Source organism: Molothrus aeneus, chromosome 7 (assembly GCF_037042795.1).
Source record: "Molothrus aeneus isolate 106 chromosome 7, BPBGC_Maene_1.0, whole genome shotgun sequence".
NCBI classification, from domain to species: Eukaryota; Metazoa; Chordata; class Aves; order Passeriformes; family Icteridae; genus Molothrus; species Molothrus aeneus.
The window spans coordinates 37,033,407-37,052,671 of record NC_089652.1 but is presented as its reverse complement, the minus strand read 5'-3'; the positions used below and the strand labels follow the sequence as shown (position 1 = coordinate 37,052,671).

Below are 19,265 nucleotides of genomic sequence, written 5' to 3'. Positions count from 1 at the left end.
TCAAGCCACAAACTTGAGGGGCTGATAACTCAGGGATTGATTGGAGTATCTGGAAGTGGCAGCTCTGGAGAGGAGATAAATTGGGATTGCCTAAGGACAAGTCAATACAGGCTGGATTTAATACACAGTGCTTCCTATTAGAGGACAGAAATTACATTCTGTAAAGAGTTAAATTTCTCTGATTTCTCATTTCTCTCTTTTTTTTTTTCCTGAAGTTCAGAGATTCCACATGAATATTTAATTCAAAAGCAAATGAGAATTAAGTGTGCTAACATTGAATTAATAAAAGAGTTGAGTGGCATCCAATAGTGAGCAAATGTGCTCATGAAAAAGTCCAAAAATCAAAATTGCAACTTTAAAGCTACTTAATACATCACATTGTTTAGGAACGGATATCACAATTTCCTCCTGATCCCGATAAAATAAAGCCAAGACTTTATTAAATGCAGTAAGAACATTGTAAGGCTGAGTGTTATTACCCTGGCCACAAACCCAATGTCCTGCTCTGATTTTGAACTATGGAAACCTCTGGCACTGGTTTATGTTAATAAATTTCTGCTAATAAACCAGTGACAAAGCAAAATAAATGTCCAGAAACCTCTGGCTTCGAAGGAAAATAAATTCAAGGCTTTGTGCAAAGTCACTGAGGGATGGGAACGCCCAAACTTTTATTTGGGAGAGATTAAAATTCCTTTTTCTTCACCAGTAACGCTGCTTGGAACAGACAGTGAAGAAATGGCAAAAAATGAGAAAGAAAACTTTAATCCTTGGGGTTGTGACCATTCCCTGGGGACGCTGTCCAGAGCCCTTCCATAAAAAAAACCCAACAAAATCAATAGGGAGGGAAGCCATTGAAGCAGGTTTTAAATATCTTTATTATTATTTTGTAAAGTTATTTGAGGTATTGCCCTTAAAGTCACAGTTCTGTGGCAGAAGCGCCACTGATGCTCCCCATTCCCAGCGAACCTGGCTTTGTGCTTTTCCTTAGCGGAAACACCCTCTCTTCCTTTCAATTCCCTTCAACAAAACCCTTTTCCCCTTTTTCTCCCCATTTCCCCTTTTTTTCCCCATTTTACCCTTTTTTTCCTCATTTTCCCCTTTTTGGATCCCCGGCGATGAGGGCGGCTGACGCTCCGTGACTGCCCCCTGGTGCCCCGCACGGGAACAGCACCCACGGCCGCCCTTCTGCGCCCCTCACACGGGGCAACACCGCCCTGGGAGCACCGAGGGGACACCCCAGCCCCGTCACCACCGATCCCGGCGCCGCCAACACCGATCCCGGCGCCGCCAACACCGATCCCGGCCCCGCCGCTCCCACGGGAGCCTCCCCAGCCCCGCCAGCCCCGCCGCCATCGCCGCCTCCCTCTCACGGCTTCTACCGCCCCTCCCGCAGCCCTGAGCAACCGAACGCCGAGCGGCGGATTCCGCGCGGTGTCGCGCCGCGCCCATCGAGGTGTCGGTGCATCTGCTGGCTCGGCCTGGGGGCGCGCGGCGAGGGCGCGGCGAGGGCGCGGCGGGGGCGGGTGGGCGCCGCCATTTTGCAGGAAGAGGTGAGGGGGGCCGGGGGCTCCTTTTCTTTTCCTCTTTTCCCGCTTCCTTCTCCCTTTTCCCGTTTCCTTCTCCCATTTTCTCGTTTCCTGCTTCCTTCCCGTCAGCTGTTGCTGCCTTTCCGCGGCAGTGCCGCTCCTGGGACGCGGGGAGGTCGGGCGGGGTGTGAGGGGGCTCCGGGGCTGAAGAGTTCAGCGCCTTCTTTTCCCTTTCCTTTTCTCTTTCCTCTTCCTTTCCCTTCCTTTTCCTCGTTCCCTGGAAACGAGAGAGTTCTCTGCCCTCTTCTCTTCTCTTTTGCAGGGGTGTCCGGGCCTGTCAGCGCGGGGAGAGCAGCGTCTGCCATGGCCAATGTGAGTGAGTGACGCCCGGCCTTGCGGATATCCCGGGAACGGCGGAATTGAGGATTAAGTGGAGTTACAAACAGGTTTGGGTGGGAAAAAAACCTTAAAAAACCTTTAATTCCGACTCCGTGCTGTGGGCAGGGACAACTTGCAGCGTGCTTCAAGGCTTGGACACTTGTTCAGAGGCAGCTGCAGAACCTCAGCACCCTCCGATGGAAGAATTTCTCCCTAAAATCCCAATCCAGCCCTCCTCCAGTTTGAGAATCCCAGGAATAGTAACCTAATTAAGGATTAAATCCATTTTTTCTGTCATCCTGGGCTCAGGCACGGAGGAGTTCCGTGTTCTGGAGCACTCAGCCGATTTGAGGCTGGAGCAGAAAACACCTTTTATTGATTGTTTTTATTGCTCCCGCCGTGGGGACATGAATAATTCATTCCCTCCCTGGCTGGTGCTTCTTGGGTAATGCCAGGTGTGTAAATATTTGCATGAGCGAGCTGTAATTAGTGACATCTCCGTGTTAAGTGAGGCTGATAATAAGGAGAAATTCTGTTTTCTGCTAATTACATGTTGGCTGTAATTGTTTACATCTGTTTATAGCATCATCATCATGCAGAAATTGATTTTAAGAGCGATTTGACACGATAAAGAAAAAAGATTTGAGTGGAATCAGATTTTTGTTGTGCTACAGGAACCTTTTAAAGCTCTTTTAGAAGGAGACCGCTCCAGGCTTGAACTGTAAATAATTGATTTAAGTCATAAATTAAATGTGTCTTGAAGCATTTGAGTTGTTATAATTTGGTAGAAATTATTTTATATTTACACAGAAGTGCTCTATGAAAAACCTTCTACTGCCTTAGGTCCTCATGCTTTAAATACAATTTTTATATTAAACATGCAAATAGTACAACTTATTCTCTTCTTTTACAAGGAAATGGCTTCTGAAAGTGCCTCTTTTGATGTAAAATTGCATAAATTTTTATACAATCAAAGCTGCAGCACTTGAGGAAAATCCTTTTATGTTATTTTCTCAAAAGAATTGTGATTCTTTATCTGAAAAGTTGAATTTTCCAAAAAACACCCACCCTGTGGCAGGTGGGATTTGTGTTTTCCAGGAGATAATCACGGAGACAATCCCTATCCATAATTTAATTTAAATTTTCAATTTTTAGGGCTTTTTCTACGTGAGAGGCCTTTAATTAACACTCAAGCAATAAAATGTAAAACTAACAATAAAATATTTCTACAGTTTGATGTCACAGCTGGCCATAATTCAAATTTCAACATCATTATTGAGGGAGGATTTTTCTTGCCACTCGCAGGGTTGCGTTTCAACGATTCTTTGGATTTTTATTAGGAAATAATTCTTTTATTTGAATATGAAATTATTATTTTTTTTTGGTTTTTTCTCTCCTCAGGTGCTCTGTAACAGAGCAAGATTGGTCACCTACCTGCCAGGCTTTTATTCCTTGCTCAGAAGAGTTGGGAATGCCAAAGCTTTTTCCACTGCAGGATCCTCTGGCTCAGATGAGCCTCACGTGGCTGCTGCACCTCCTGATTTATGTAAGGAAAACCCTGAAAATCCCCATTTGCACCTGGGATTTTGACTTGGGAGAAGAAAAAAAAATCCAATTTCTGAAGAAAAAGCAAAATTAAGAAGAAAAAGCAAATTTAGAAAAAAAAAGCAAATTTATTCCCTTGAAATATGAATTTGATTTGGTAGAAAAGAAAAGCAAATTGAAGATGAAAAAGAAAAATTTGCTTCCTTAAAAGGCAAATTTATTCCCTTGAAATGTGAATTTGATTTGAGAGAAAAGAAAAGTAAATTGAAGGAGAAAAAGAAAATTTGCTCCCTTAAAAGGCAAATTTGGAGGTGGGGTTTTTGACTGTGTAGAGGAAAAAAAAATCCAATTTCTGAAGAAAAAGCACATTTAGAAAAAAGAAAAAAAAGCAGATTTATTCCCTTAAAATCTGAATTTGATTTGGTAGAAAAGAAAAGCAAATTGAAGATGAAAAAGAAAATTAGAAAAAAGAAAAAAAAGCAAATGTAAGCAGAAAAATCCAATTTATTCCCTTGAAATCCCAATTTGGAATTGGGATTTTGGTCTGGTGCATTGCTGATCTTTGTCATCAAATCCTCCTTTTGCCCTTGGGATTTCCCTGCTGCCTTTGGGGTTTCCTGGCCATTTTTGGGATTCCCTTTTGGGTTTCCTGGCCGCTTTTAGGTTTCCCTGCTGTCTTTGTCTTTGGGGTTTCCCTGCTGTCTTTGGGGTTTCCCTGCTGTCTTTGGGGTTTCCCTGCTGTCTTTGGGGTTTCCTGGCTGCTTTTGGTTTTCCCTGCTGTCTTTTGGGGTTTCCCTGCTGTCTTTTGGGGTTTCCCTGCTGTCTTTTGGGGTTTCCCTGCTGTCTTTTGGGGTTTCCCTGCTATCTTTGGGGTTTCCCTGCTGTCTTTGGGGTTTCCCTGCTGTCTTTAGGGTTTCCCTGCTATCTTTGGGGTTTCCCTGCTGTCTTTAGGGTTTCCCTGCTGTCTTTGTGGTTTCCCTGCTGTCTTTTAGGTTTCCCTGCTGTCTTTGGGGTTTCCCTGCTGTCTTTAGGGTTTCCCTGCTATCTTTGGGGTTTCCCTGCTGTCTCTGTGTCCCCTGACCGCTCTTTGCTCCCCTGCCCTGCAGCTCCCAGGACGGTGTGGCCGGACGAGCTGATGGGGCCCTTTGGGCCGCAGGACCAGCGCTTCCAGCTGCCGGGGAACATGGGCTTCGGGTGCCACCTGCACGGCACCGCCAGCCAGAGAGCCCGGCCCGCCCCGAGCCTGCCCGACCTCCTGGCCGAGCCCTCGGCCGGCGACAGGCACGAGTTTGTCATGGCCCAGTGCATCAGCGAGTTCCAGGTGAGAGCAGCCCCTGGCGTGGGCGTTTCCTGACCGATCCCTTCGCCCAGCAGATCAATAATGCTGAGACCTACTTTGAAAATGCCAAGGTGGAATGTGCGGTGCAAGCCTGTCCTGAGCTGCTGAGAAAAGGTTCATTGGTATTTCCAGTCAAGAAATTCAACTTTTCTATGTAAAACCAGTGAATGTCCATGCTCTACCACAGATTGTGGCATAGGAAAGGTTAATTCAGAGTTAATCAGTACCAAAATCCCTTTGGATAGAATGGAAACCAAGTGCTGTTGGCGTTATTTAATTTAATAATTTTAATTTAAAATTAATTTTTAAAAATAGTTGCTATTGATAATATTTAATATTTCATTTAAATGTAATTTTTAATTGTTTTAGTGCCAGGGAAATTCTGGAGTTAATTCCTTACCCAAAATGCAGTTATAAAATCCTTTGGAATTGCTGAACAAAACAACAAATGGGAATCAGGAAACTTCTGAATTTGTGGTTTTAACTTATTCAGGAAGGAAATGACAGAAATTAAATGGGAATAAAACAGAGTAGAATGGAAACCAAAGCTTTGCTGTTGACAATATCCAATATTTCATTTAAAATGTTATTTTGAGTTGTTGTTTTACTGGGAAATTCTGGAGTTAATTCCTTACCCAAAATCCAGTTATCAAATCCTTTGGGCGTTTCCTGGCCGATCCCTTCGCCCAGGGGGTGCTCCTGGGGAGCTGAGAAGCCCCAGAGGAAAAGGAGAACAATGCTGGTCTGGTTTATCATTATTTGCTTCTCCTGGGTTGTGCTGCTTTGGAATGTGGTTGGACACTGTTTAGCCACAGGTGATTGTTTCATGTGAATTGTTTTGTCTGAATGGCCAGTCAGGGCCAAGCTGTATTGAGGCTCTGGAAAGAGTTGAGTTTTATAATTTTAGCCTTCTGTAAGTAGCCTTTCTGTATTCTTTAGTGTAGTTTAGTACAGCATTCTTTAATGTAATATAGGATCTTAAAGTTATAAATAAGCCTTTGAGAGCGTGGAGTCAGATCCTTTCCTTTCCTTTCCCTTCCTTTCCCTTCCTTTCCCTTCCTTTCCTTTCCTTTCCTTTCCTTTCCTTTCCTTTCCTTTCCTTTCCTTTCCTTTCCTTTCCTTTCCTTTCCTTTCCTTTCCTTTCCTTTCCTTTCCTTTCCCTTCCCTTCCCTTCCCTTCCTTTCCCTTCCTTTCCCTTCCTTTCCCTTCCTTTCCCTTCCTTTCCCTTTCCCCTTCCCTTTCCCCTTCCCTTTCCCCTTCCCTTTCCCCTTTCCCCTTTCCCCTTTCCCTTTCCCCTTTCTCCTTCCCTTTCCCCCTTCCCTTTCCCCTTCCCTTTCCCCTTCCCTTTCCCCTTCCCTTTCCCCTTCCCTTTCCCCTTTCCCCTTTCCCCTTTCCCCTTTCCCCCTTCCCTTTCCCCCTTCCCTTTCCCCCTTCCCTTTCCCTTTCCCCCTTCCCTTTCCCTTTCCCCCTTCCCTTTCCCTTTCCCTTTCCCTTTCCCCTTTCCCTTTCCCCTTTCCCCCTTCCCTTTCCCCTTCCCTTTCCCCTTCCCTTTCCCCTTTCCCCTTTCCCTTTCCCCCTTCCCTTTCCCCCTTCCCTTTCCCCTTCCCTTTCCCCTTTCCCTTTCCCCTTCCCTTTCCCTTTCCCTTTCCCCTTTCCCTTTCCCCTTTCCCCCTTCCCTTTCCCTTTCCCCTTTCCCCTTCCCTTTCCCCTTTCCCTTTCCCCTTCCCTTTCCCCTTCCCTTTCCCCTTCCCTTTCCCCTTTCCCTTTCCCCTTTCCCCTTTCCCTTTCCCCTTTCCCCCTTCCCTTTCCCCCTTCCCTTTCCCCTTCCCTTTCCCCTTCCCTTTCCCCCTTCCCTTTCCCCCTTCCCTTTCCCCTTCCCTTTCCCCTTCCCTTTCCCCTTTCCCTTTCCCTTTCCCTTTCCCCTTTCCCTTTCCCCTTTCCCTTTCCCTTTCCCCTTTCCCTTTCCCCCTTCCCTTTCCCCTTCCCTTTCCCCTTTCCCCTTTCCCTTTCCCCTTTCCCTTTCCCCTTCCCTTTCCCCTTCCCTTTCCCCCTTCCCTTTCCCTTTCCCTTTCCCCTTTCCCTTTCCCCTTTCCCCCTTCCCTTTCCCTTTCCCCTTTCCCCTTCCCTTTCCCCTTTCCCCTTTCCCTTTCCCCTTCCCTTTCCCCTTCCCTTTCCCCTTCCCTTTCCCCTTTCCCCTTTCCCTTTCCCCTTTCCCCCTTCCCTTTCCCCCTTCCCTTTCCCCTTCCCTTTCCCCTTCCCTTTCCCCCTTCCCTTTCCCCTTCCCTTTCCCCTTCCCTTTCCCCTTTCCCCTTCCCTTTCCCCTTTCCCTTTCCCTTTCCCCTTTCCCTTTCCCTTTCCCCTTTCCCTTTCCCCTTTCCCTTTCCCCTTTCCCCTTCCCTTTCCCCTTCCCTTTCCCCTTTCCCTTTCCCCTTTCTCCTTCCCTTTCCCCTTTCTCTTTCCCCTTTCCCTTTCCCCTTTCCCCCTTCCCTTCCCCTTTCCCTTTCCCCTTTCCTTTCCCCTTTCCCTTTCCTCTTCCCTTTCCCCTTCCTTCCATAGCAACCCCCTGCATGTGGAACAAGCACAACTCTCTTCTTCCTCAAAAAGGATTTTTCTGCACCATTTTCTGCCACAAGAACTGCCTCAAGGTGGTTCTTTTTTAGGAGAAAAAGATTTCAGGCTGTTTTGAAGCAGCATTTTAGGAGTGATTAATGGGAAGATTTCAGTCCCCAAACCTGCTCTTGGCCAAGTCTCACCACTTTTTACCCTGTAAAGTTGAAATGTCTCTCAGTATTTTAGTTCATGGATCTGGATTTGCAAAGTTTGGGCAATATTTAGTTCTGAAAACCATAGAATTCACAGAGGAATCCCTCAACCTCATAATGAGAGACTCATCATTGTAAAATTGGAATTTTCCTTCAGTATTTCTTTGAATGGATCTGGATTTGCAAAGTTTGGGCAATGTTTAGTTCTAAAAATCCTGGAATTCACCCAGAAATCCCCCAGTCTCACAATGATTCATCATTATGAATCCACCCAGTAAAAGTGGCATTTTCCTTCAGGATTTTATTTCATGGACCTGGATTTGCAAAGCTTGGGCAATGTTTAGTTCTAAAAAATCCTGGAATTCACCCAGAAATCCCCCAATTTATAATCTCTCATTATGAGAGGACTCTGGCAGTGTTGCAGATTCATCTGTATGAATCCACCCTGTAAAATTGGAATTTTCCTTCAGTATTTCTTTGAGTGGATCTGGATTTGCAAAGTTTGGGCAATATTTAGTTCTGAAAACCATGGAATTCACCCAGAAATCCCCCAATCTCACAATGATTCATCATTATGAATCCACCCAGTAAAATTGGAATTTTCCTTCAGTATTTCTTTGAGTGGATCTGGATTTGCAAAGCTTGGGCAATGTTTAGTTCTAAAAAATGCTGGAATTCATTCAGGAATCTCCTAAGCTCCCAATGAGAGATTCATCATTTTCAATCCACCCAGTAAAATTGAAATTTCCTTCAGTATTTTGTATTTTGCAGAGTTTAGGCAAAGTTTAGTTCTAAAAATTATCTCTCTTTTTCTATCTTTTCAGATTTTAAATAACTTCTAGTAACTTTCAATATTGTTAATAATATCATTATTTCAATATTTAATATGAAAAGTGTGAGGTGCCAGTGCAAATCACCTGAAACTGCTCGAGTGTATCTGATCACTAAACCCTATTTTGATGCACAGAGTTATTCCTGTTTGATATTAACTGTGAAAATTTGAATTTTTCTGGTTTTTAGGGTTCTGATGCTCCCCAGAAGCAGCAGATCAATAATGCTGAGACCTACTTTGAAAATGCCAAGGTGGAATGTGCGGTGCAAGCCTGTCCTGAGCTGCTGAGAAAAGGTTCATTGGTATTTCCAGTCAAGAAATTCAACTTTTCTATGTAAAACCAGTGAATGTCCATGCTCTACCACAGATTGTGGCATAGGAAAGGTTAATTCAGAGTTAATCAGTACCAAAATCCCTTTGGATAGAATGGAAACCAAGTGCTGTTGGTGTTATTTAATTTAATCATTTTAATTTAAAATTAATTTTTAAAAAATAGTTGCTAATGATAATATTTAATATTTCATTTAAATGTAATTTTTAATTGTTTTAGTGCCAGGGAAATTCTGGAGTTAATTCCTTACCCAAAATGCAGTTATAAAATCCTTTGGAATTGCTGAACAAAACAACAAAGGAGAATCAGGAAACTTCTGAATTTGTGGTTTTAACTTATTCAGGAAGGAAATGACAGAAATTAAATGGGAATAAAACAGAGTAGAATGGAAACCAAAGCTTTGCTGTTGACAATATCCAATATTTCATTTAAAATGTTATTTTGAGTTGTTGTTTTACTGGGAAATTCTGGAGTTAATTCCTTACCCAAAATCCAGTTATCAAATCCTTTGGAATTGCTGAACAAAACAACAAATGGGAACCAGGAAACTTCTGCAAGCACTGAATTTCTGGTTTTCATTTATTTGGAAGGAAATGACCAAAATTAAATGGGAACCATTTAATATCTTTGCAGATTTTAAATAACTTTTAGTAACTCTCAATATTGTTAATAAGATTATTATTTCAATATTGAATATGAAAATTGTGAAGTGCAAATCATCTGAAACTGCTTGAGTGTATTTAATGAAATTTAATGAATTATTAAATTATATTTAGTTAAATGGGAACCATTTAATTATATAAAGAGAAAAAATAATAACAAAATAGGAGATGAAATGGGAACAATTTAATTAAATAAAAAGTAAAAATAATAACAAAATAGGAGATGAAATGGGAACAATTTAATCAAATAAAAAGTAAAAATAATCAAAATAAATAAATAATAATTTTAAATTATTAATAATATAAATATATTTATATAATTTAATATATAAAATAGAAATATATTCATATAATTTAATATATAGATTATATATAAAATATAAAAAGATTATATATAAATTATAAACTTAATATATCATTTAATATACAAATCGCTGTAATTTAATATATAAATTATATAAGTAGATGTTTATATAAGTAATATAAATATATGTGTATATTTTAATACAGAAATATTTATGTATTTTTATATTAAAATATACACATATATTTATATATATAAATAAAATTATATTTATTCTATAAAAATTATAATAACTAAAAAATGAAAATGAACCAAATGAAAGAAAGTCGTTTAAGAAGGGAGATGTGCCTGCCATGTTGGTGTGGGTGGGAGGGCAGGCTGCCATGGCAGGGCAGGACCAACTCTGCTTTTCCCCATTTTTAGATTTCCAGTCGCTGTTCCCAGAGGCGAACCCCAAGCGCCTGACTGTGCTCACCGTCACCCAGAAGAGCCAGCATGACATGAGCGTGTGGAGCCAGGAGGTGGAGGACGAGAGGGAGATGCTCCTGGAAAATGTCAGCTCATTCACAAACCAACCCCACTTGCAAATCCTATTGCAGTCCTAAGAGATAGAGAGATAGATGTAGTATAGATCCATATTCGATATATAGAGAGAGATATAAAATATAGCTCCATATTTGATATATATATATAGAGAGAGATATAATATAGATCCATATTCAATATATATAGAGAGATATAATATAGATCCATATTCGATATATAGAGAGAGATATATAATATAGCTCCATATTTGATATATATATATATAGAGAGATATAATATAGATCCATATTCAATATATATAGAGAGATATAATATAGATCCATATTCGATATATAGAGAGAGATATAAAATATAGCTCCATATTTGATATATATATATAGAGAGAGATATAATATAGATCCATATTCAATATATATAGAGAGATATAATATAGATCCATATTTGATATATAGAGAGAGATATATAATATAGATCCATATTCAATATATATAGAGATATAATATAGATCCATATTCGATATATAGAGATATATAATATAGATCCATATTCAATATATATAGAGAGATATAATATAGATCCATATTCAATATATATAGAGAGATATAATATAGCTCCATATTCGATATATATATAGAGAGATATAATATAGATCCATATTCAATATATATAGAGATATAATATAGCTCCATATTCAATATATATAGAGAGATATAATATAGCTCCATATTCGATATATATAGAGAGATATAATATAGATCCATATTCTATATATAGATATATAGAATATAGATCCATATTCTATATAGATATAGATAGATATAATATAGATCTACATTGTATAGCTAAATATATATATAATATAGCTCCATATTCGATATATATATAGAGAGATATAATATAGATCCATATTCTATATATAGAGAGAGCTATATATAATATAGATCCATATTCTATGTATAGAGAGAGGTATATATAATATAGCTCCATATTCAATATGTATACAGAGATATATAGAATATAGATCCATATTCTCTAGATATATAGATGGATATAATATAGATCTGTATTATGTAGATAGATAGATATGATATAAATCCATATTCTATATATATAGATATATATAATATAGATCCATATTTTTATATATATTATAGATCCATATTCTATATATGGAGATATGTACATATAATATAGATCCATATTCAATATATAGAGGTATGTATGTATAATATAGATCCATATTCAATATATATATAGAGATATATAATATAGATCCATGTTTTATATATATATTATAGATCCATATTTTATATATAGAGGTATATATAATTTAGATCCATATTCTCTATATAGAGAGGTATATATAATACAGATCCATATTATATATAGATATATAGATATGTATAATACAGATCCATATTTTTATATATATATATTATAGACCCATATTGTATTTAGAGAGAGATATGTATAATTTAGATCCAAATTCTATATATAGAGAGGTATATATAATATAGATCCATATTTATATATATATATTATCGATCCATATTTTATATATGGAGAGATACATATAATTTAGATCCATATTCTGTATATAGAGAGATATATAATATAGATCCATATTATATATATATAGATATGTATAATACAGATCCATATTTATATATATATTATAGATCCATATTTGATATATTGATATATATAATTTAGATCCATATTCTATATATATAGATATATATAATACAGATCCATATTTTATATAGAGATATATAATATAGATTCTTCTATATATAGAGATAGATATAGATCTATATTCTATATATATAGAGATCTATATAATATAGATCTATATATAATCTAGATCTCTATTACATTGTTAAATGTAATATAATCGATTACATTTTTATCTTTAATATTATTTATAATACTCTTCTATTATAGTTCTTCATTATTAATTATCATTTACTGTTTAATTCATTTAATTAAGATTCCACTGCACTTTTTACTGGTCAAAAATGTAAAAATCACCAATTTCTCTGGGGTTTTTTTCCACTTTAATGAATGGTTTTAATTCTTTTAACCCCGAATTTCAGTTGTGTTTTTTCATCTTAACTTTGTCGTGTTCTTTTACCTCTAGAGGGCTCTGAAAATCCCTTTATTTCCCATTTTCCACAATTTTACCATTTCCCCACCAAGTGTCGCTGTTCACTGCCCTTAGCACCTCAAGAAAAGAACATTTCTGCCTATTCTTTGTAAAATATCCCCAAACCCAGCATTTCATCTGGAAATAAATCATATTTATGCCTGAAATTAATCTGGGAATGCCCTAAAACGCAAATGTGGGCTCTCTAAATCAACCACATAAAAAGGAATCAACACAAAATGACACAGAAATGAAAATTCCCTTCATTTCAGTGTGTTCTTGGAATTATTTCTGCCATGTTGCTCTTTAGTGTTTTAATCTGGTCTAATTATGTGTTAATTGGCATCTTTCTTCCTCAGGCCCCTCCCTGTCAGGTCTAATCCAGTCACTGGGGGGGGGTGTGAGGTTAAAACCAAAAATTCGCAGGGAAATGTTGGTTTGCTTGCAGAATTCACCTGAAAAATCCTCATTTCAGGGGCTAAAAAATGAGGTTGTACAGCCAAATCCAAATATTTGCATTAATCCAGCTCAGGTGTTTATTAAACTCACGCTGAGGGACCAGAAGAGATCCTAGATCAGAAATGTTGTGCCTAAAATTGTGATATTTGGAATTTAATTTACAATTTGGACATAATTAATCATCAGAGCCATCAACCTTCAAAATACAGAATTTACTGGGGGAAATTTGCCTTATTTTGAACTAATACAGAATTTACTTTAAATTCTCTTATTTTTAATTTAGTAAAAATAAAAATTTTCTCTCTTAGTAAATTTTCTTCTTTTGAATTAATACTGAATTTGTTGTCAAATTTCCCTCATTTTTAACTAATACAGAATTTACTGTAAAGGGTAAAATCCCTTCATTTTGAACTAACACAGAATTTTCTGTAAAGTATAAATTTTCCTTATTTTGAACTAACACAGAATGTACTGTAGATTTCCCTTATTAATATTCATTTGAAATAAGGGTAAAATTCCCTTATTTTGAATTAATACAGAATTTATTGTAAAGGGTAAAATTCCCTCATTTTAAACTAATACAGAATTTACTGTATAGGGTAAAATTTCCTCATTTTGTATTGAAAAGGATAAATTTTCCTTATTTTGAACTAATACAGAATTTACTTTAAAGGGTAAAATTCCCTCATTTTAAACTAATGCAGAATTTACTGTAAAGGGTAAAATTCCCTCATTTTCTATTGAAAAGGATAAATTTTCCTTATTTTGAACTAACACAGAATTTACTGTAAAGGGTAAAATTCCCTCATTTTGAACTAACACAGAATTTGCTATAAAAGGTAAATTTCCCTTATTTTGGACCTGTAAGGGACTGAAGCTGCATAAATCATATTTTTCTAAATTTGGAACCTTGAGCTTTTCAGGGTACTAATTGCAGAGAAAATCCAATTTTTACAACTGGAAGCAAATAAATGATTTTATTTATAACAAGTAAAGTTAGAAATAATTCATTTTGTGTGATAACCTCATTTGATGCCTTTCTTTTCCCAATTTTTCCCTTCCAGTTCATCAATGGTGCCAAGGAAATCTGCTATGCAATTTCTGCTGAGGGCTACTGGGCTGATTTCATTGATCCATCCTCAGGACTGGCAGTAAGTTCTTTCTTGCAGTAAAATTTGGATTAAATCCAACATTTTCAGGCTAATTCCTTGAATAAATGAGGATGTGTCAGCTCTGAGTGCAGGGCCAGCATTGCCAGGAAATGAAATTGGATTTTAGGGAACTGGAGAAGTTTTATGCCCCAAATCCCTTGGGCACTTTCTGCTGTGCCCAGGTAACTTGGGAACCCTGACACCTGTACAGGTGAAGGCTTTAAAAAACCTCTTTGCACCTGTTAATGATCCCTTTGTCCCCAAAAAATGAACTTTTTGTTCCTGTGCAACACTGGGAGCTTTCAGTGGGAGATGAGCTTTAGTCTGAGCTCTGCTAAAACCGTATCACAGTTCAAGGGGATGGTGGAAAAGCTCGGCTTAGTGGGGTTTTATTTAAAAACACTCCAAAAAGCAGGGATTTATTGTGCCAACAGAGGCAAACAGGGCATGTGTGTAAGGCAGAACAGGCAGGCCAGGGGTGGAAAAGCTTCCCAGAATTCCATGTCTTTAAAGAATTGGGGATTGATGGAAGTGGGGTTTTGTCTTCAGACTCCAGCAGTAACATCCTGGCCCAGAATCAGGGGTGGGTTCTAAGTCAGAAGCTTCCTCCTGAGATAAAGAACTGAAATATCTGTGTGCAGCTTAAATGCCAGTTCCATTTAAAAAGTTAAATACCAGTTTAATTTAAAAACTTAAATACCAGTTCAATTTAAAAACTTATATACCAGTTCAATTTAAAAACCTATATACCAGTTCAATTTAAAAACTTAAATACCAGTTTAATTTAAAAACTTAAATACCAGTTTAATTTAAAAACTTACATACCAGTTCAATTTAAAAACCTATATACCAGTTTAATTTAAAAACTTATATACCAGTTCAGTTTAAAAACTTAAACACCAGTTCAATTTAAGAACTTAAATACCAGTTCAATTTAAAAACTTAGATACCAGTTCCATTTAAAAACTTAGATACCAGTTCAATTAAAAAACTTAAAAACCAGTTTAATTTAAAAACTTACATACAAATTCAATTAAAGAACTTAAATACTAGTTTAATTTAAATACCTGTCTGCAACGTAAATATCAGTTTAATTTCAATATCAGTTTCATTTAAATACCTGCTTGCAACTTAAATATCAGTTTCATTTAAATATCAGTTTCATTTAAATACCTGTCTGCAACTTAAATATCAGTTTAAATACTTAAATACCAGTTTAATTGAAATACTTAAATACCAGTTTAATTGAAATACTTAAATACCGGTTTAATTTAAATACCTGTTTGCAACTCAATCGCATTTTTGCTCCTCTAACCAACTTTCTTTAGGGTGTTATTGCAAAGTTGAGTTGTTCCTTTTTGAATTAATTGAGTTATTTATTTAGTGGAGTTGTTAATTTTTGCAGTTTCCTAGGAAGTTTCTCTCCTTAGTCCGTGTCCCGTTTCTGGCAGGGTTCTGCCCTTAACTCCTCCCAAAGCTGAGGCTGGGATTGGGATTTGAAAGGAAAACCTTTCAAACTCCACACATAAAACTCCTCCACGCACCTGAACTCAAGCTTAGCTTTCAACCATCCATCAGAACCCGAAATCCTTGTGGAAAACCTTGGATTTATTCTTCTTTTCCTTCAGTTTTTCGGGCCTTACAGCAACAACCCCCTGCTGGAGACCGACGAGCGCTACCGGCACTTGGGCTTTGCCGTGGACGACCTGGGCTGCTGCAAAGTGATCAGGCACAACCTCTGGGGCACCCACGTGCTCGTGGGCAGCATCTTCACCAATGCTGAGCCCGACAGCCCCATCATGAGGAGGCTCAGTGGCCACTGAGCCCTCCCTGCAGCTCCCTCAGCCTCCTGCCGGCATCTTGGGATGGAGTTCTTGGCTGATTCTCCCTCGGTATGGCCAGGGCTTGCTCACTTCCAAGCGTTCTTAGAGAATAAAAGTAGCTGGTATTTATTTCTAGTCTTTTGGGAATGTGTGCTCACCACATGTGGCTTTGGAATATGGATTGACAGCGTTGAGAATCAGAGGAGGCATCGTTTCCTTTTGAAATTCTCCATCTTCTCTTACCTCAGCAGTTCTTTCACTGCTTGACGTAGTGCTCGGAATCCTCTGAAAATGCCACTGAAATTCCCAACAAATCTGCCATTCCTGAAATTAGGAACTGGCAAAAAAAAAAAAAAAATGGAATGAGTCATAAAATTGTTCTCCCAGAATACAGAACTTAATAAAATCTGGGCTAATCACTCATTTGCTGTTGGAAAATGAGAATGAGGTCAACTTCCAGTGGTCTCCAACTCATCCAGAGACTCCATAAAAAGTCCTTAATTACCCTGGAATTACTCATCTCTTATTGTTTTTTGTCTTCATGGTGCTTGGGATTTATTTTCTCAGTATTAGCTAAATATATTTAATTAGTTTATATACCTAAATGTAATTTAAAGTTGCTTTTGTAACTTTCTTAGGTCATTAAATACAAGAAAAAAAAAAAGAGATAATGGGGCAATGCTTGGATCTCATCATTGTTTTCCTGGACTTGGATGCAATTTAGATTTGCCTCTGGAATTTGGAAATTAGTTAGGATCAGTTATTGCAATTAGAGATGTTTCAACAGGAAGGTTCCAGGCTCCCCAGGTCTTACAAAAACACTCAATCAATGGTGGGAGCAGCAGGGCAGGAATTCCAAGGCTCCTGAAACACCTGGAATTTCAGTGCCTTGCAGTTTGGCTCAGGGGCTGAAGCAATAAAGGAGATTTGGATCTCATCCCAGGCAGTGTGGGGCCATTTTTATGGAGCAGTGGGAATCCTTCAAGCTTAATTCCATGGGAATGTGCAGCAGCTCAGTGTGGGTGAGGATCCAGGGATTTTACCTCGACCTTTGGTGTTATCCCAGGCAGTTTGGGACCCTTTTCCTGGAGCAGTGGGAATCCTTCAGGCTTAATTTCACAGGAATGTGCAGCAGCTTAGTCTGGCTGAGGATCCAGGGATTTTAACTTGATCTTTGGTGTTATCCTGGGATAACAGTTTGGGAGCCATTTTTATGGAGCAGTGGGAATCCTTCAGGCTTAATTCCATGGGAATGTGCAGCAGCTCAGTGTGGCTCAGGATCCAGGGATTTTAACTTGATCTTTGGTGTTATCCCAGGCAGTTTGGGACCCTTTTTATGGAGCAGTGGGAATCCTTCAGGCTTTATTCCATGGGAATGTGCAGCAGCTCAGTCTGGCTCAGGATCCAGGGATTTTACCTCGACCTTTGGTGTTATCCCAGGCACTTTTGGAGCCATTTTTCCTGGAGCAGTGGGAATCCTTCAGGCTTAATTCCACAGAAATGTGCAGCAGCTCAGTGTGGCTGAGGATCCAGGGATTTTAACTTGATCTTTGGTGTTATCCCAGGCACTTTTGGAGCCATTTTTATGGAGCAAAGAGAATCCAGGCTTTATTCCAGCTCAGTCTGGCTGAGGATCCAGGGATTTTACCTCAACCTTTGGTGTTATCCCAGGCAGTTTAGGAGCCATTTTTATGGAGCAAAGAGAATCCAGGCTTTATTCCAGCTCAGTCTGGCTGAGGATCCAGGGATTTTACCTCAACCTTTGGTGTTATCCCAGGCAGTTTAGGAGCCATTTTCATGGAGCAAAGAGAATCCAGGCTTTATTCCAGCTCAGTGTGGGTGAGGATCCAGGGATTTTACCTTGCCCTTTGCTGTTATCCCAGTGTTATCCAACCCCATGGATTCCAGAGCTGTCCCAGGCTCTCCTGCTTCTCCCTCAGCCCCTAAGCCAGGCCCAGCAAGGCTTTCCTGGCTTTAGGAGCAGCTCCTGGAGCCAGTGCCTCTCTCTGGCCCTGGCACCGCTGCTCTGCCAGGGCCTGGCTGCATCACAGACAGAGCTGGCAGCTCTTCCCAAAGGTTCCATTCCCAATTCCCAAATTCTCCTGCTGCCCTGCAGTGCTGGCTCTGCATCTTGGGGCAGGACTGAGCCCTTTGCCATGGAATTTGTGCTGGGATTCCAGAGCCCAGCCCTGACTGCTGCTCTCCATAAAATCTCTGTTACTCCAAGGATTTTATTCCTATTTTTTTTCCCCTTCTTGAGAAGATTAAAGAAGTTGAGAACTGCAGTGTGTTGTGTCTGTTTGCAAAATCCACAGCAGAAGGCTCTCACTGGACATTTGGGGGAATTTTCTTGGAAAAAAGTGTGGAATTATTCACAGAAATTGTAACTATCTTGAAGATTTGATGATTTATCTTCAGCTGGCTTCCTGTAATTCCAGTTAAGATTGGGATGTTCATTTTTGATTTCGGGCTCTTTAAGTTTTGTCCTGCAGAGGACAAAAAAATTCATTTTCCAGCGGCTTTTCCTGAGGCAGAAATCTCACTGGAATATTGGGAGTTTTGCCTTGACCTCATGAATATTAATGTTCATAATATTCATATTAATGAATAATAATAATGTTCATAGTATTCATATTAATGAATAATAATGTTTTATGTCATATAAATATAATATATAATGTTTATATATATAATATAATGTTTTTGAGGGGAGCTCCAATTCCTAATATTTTCCTAATTATGATTTTTCTTACCATTAATCCCCCAAAATAGCTGGAGCTGTTCCAGTTCTGTTTTCCTCCCATCACAAGAGCCAGACTGAACTTTCTCATATAAATTCAAACTTCAGGAATATAAAATAAAATAAACAATAAAAAGTAATAATAGTAAAATAATAATAGTAAATAATAATAGTAAATAATAATAATAATAATAATAATAATAATAATAATAATAATAATAATAATAATAATAATAATAATAATAATAATAATAATAATAATAATAATGGAAGTTGAAGTAGCAAATCCCAAAAAAGTTTTCAGCCAGTGGAAAGAGGATTGTTTGATGTTGAGGTGCTACACTAATTAACTAATTATCTCTGCTTAGCTAATTAACAGCAGGGGAAATATTCTGGGATGGATCTGGGGGATTCTATTCCACATTTTCTCCTCAGCCCCTTGGGAGTTCACTGCTTTATTCCTGATGTGCTCCTGTCAGGATTTCCAGTGTATATTTATATATATAAATACAGTATTTATAGATAATGTATATTATATATCCATATTTGTTTCCACATCAATATTTACATATTTATATCTTTTTATTAAGCTGTGCTTAACTTGGGAGAGAGCAAATGAACTGAGATTTTAAAAAAAATACAAATTAATACTCAACATTCTGCCAGGTGGAGGGAGTAAAAATCCTGCAGAAAAAATGTGGGAAGACATTTGGAAAAATCA

At 38.4% G+C, this 19,265-nt stretch overlaps 1 protein-coding gene across 1 annotated transcript; it reads left to right on the top strand.

Moving 5' to 3' along the window:
* Positions 1-1,525: 1,525 nt before the first annotated feature.
* On the top strand, positions 1,526-18,089 carry MMADHC (metabolism of cobalamin associated D). Its single transcript, XM_066553990.1, has 8 exons — positions 1,526-1,550; positions 1,849-1,898; positions 3,306-3,450; positions 4,556-4,770; positions 8,571-8,676; positions 10,103-10,233; positions 13,895-13,981; positions 15,610-18,089. The coding sequence occupies exons 2-8, from the start codon at positions 1,890-1,892 to the stop codon at positions 15,802-15,804; spliced, it is 888 nt and encodes a 295-aa protein (XP_066410087.1). The 5' UTR covers positions 1,526-1,550; positions 1,849-1,889; the 3' UTR covers positions 15,805-18,089.
* Positions 18,090-19,265: the final 1,176 nt, after the last annotated feature.

Excerpts from the sequence above, each read along its gene's own strand:
- MMADHC (XM_066553990.1), top strand. Across the intron at positions 3,451-4,555 it reads TGCTGCACCTCCTGATTTAT|CTCCCAGGACGGTGTGGCCG; the intron begins GTAAGGAAAACC and ends CCTGCCCTGCAG. Across the intron at positions 13,982-15,609 it reads ATCCATCCTCAGGACTGGCA|TTTTTCGGGCCTTACAGCAA; the intron begins GTAAGTTCTTTC and ends CTTTTCCTTCAG.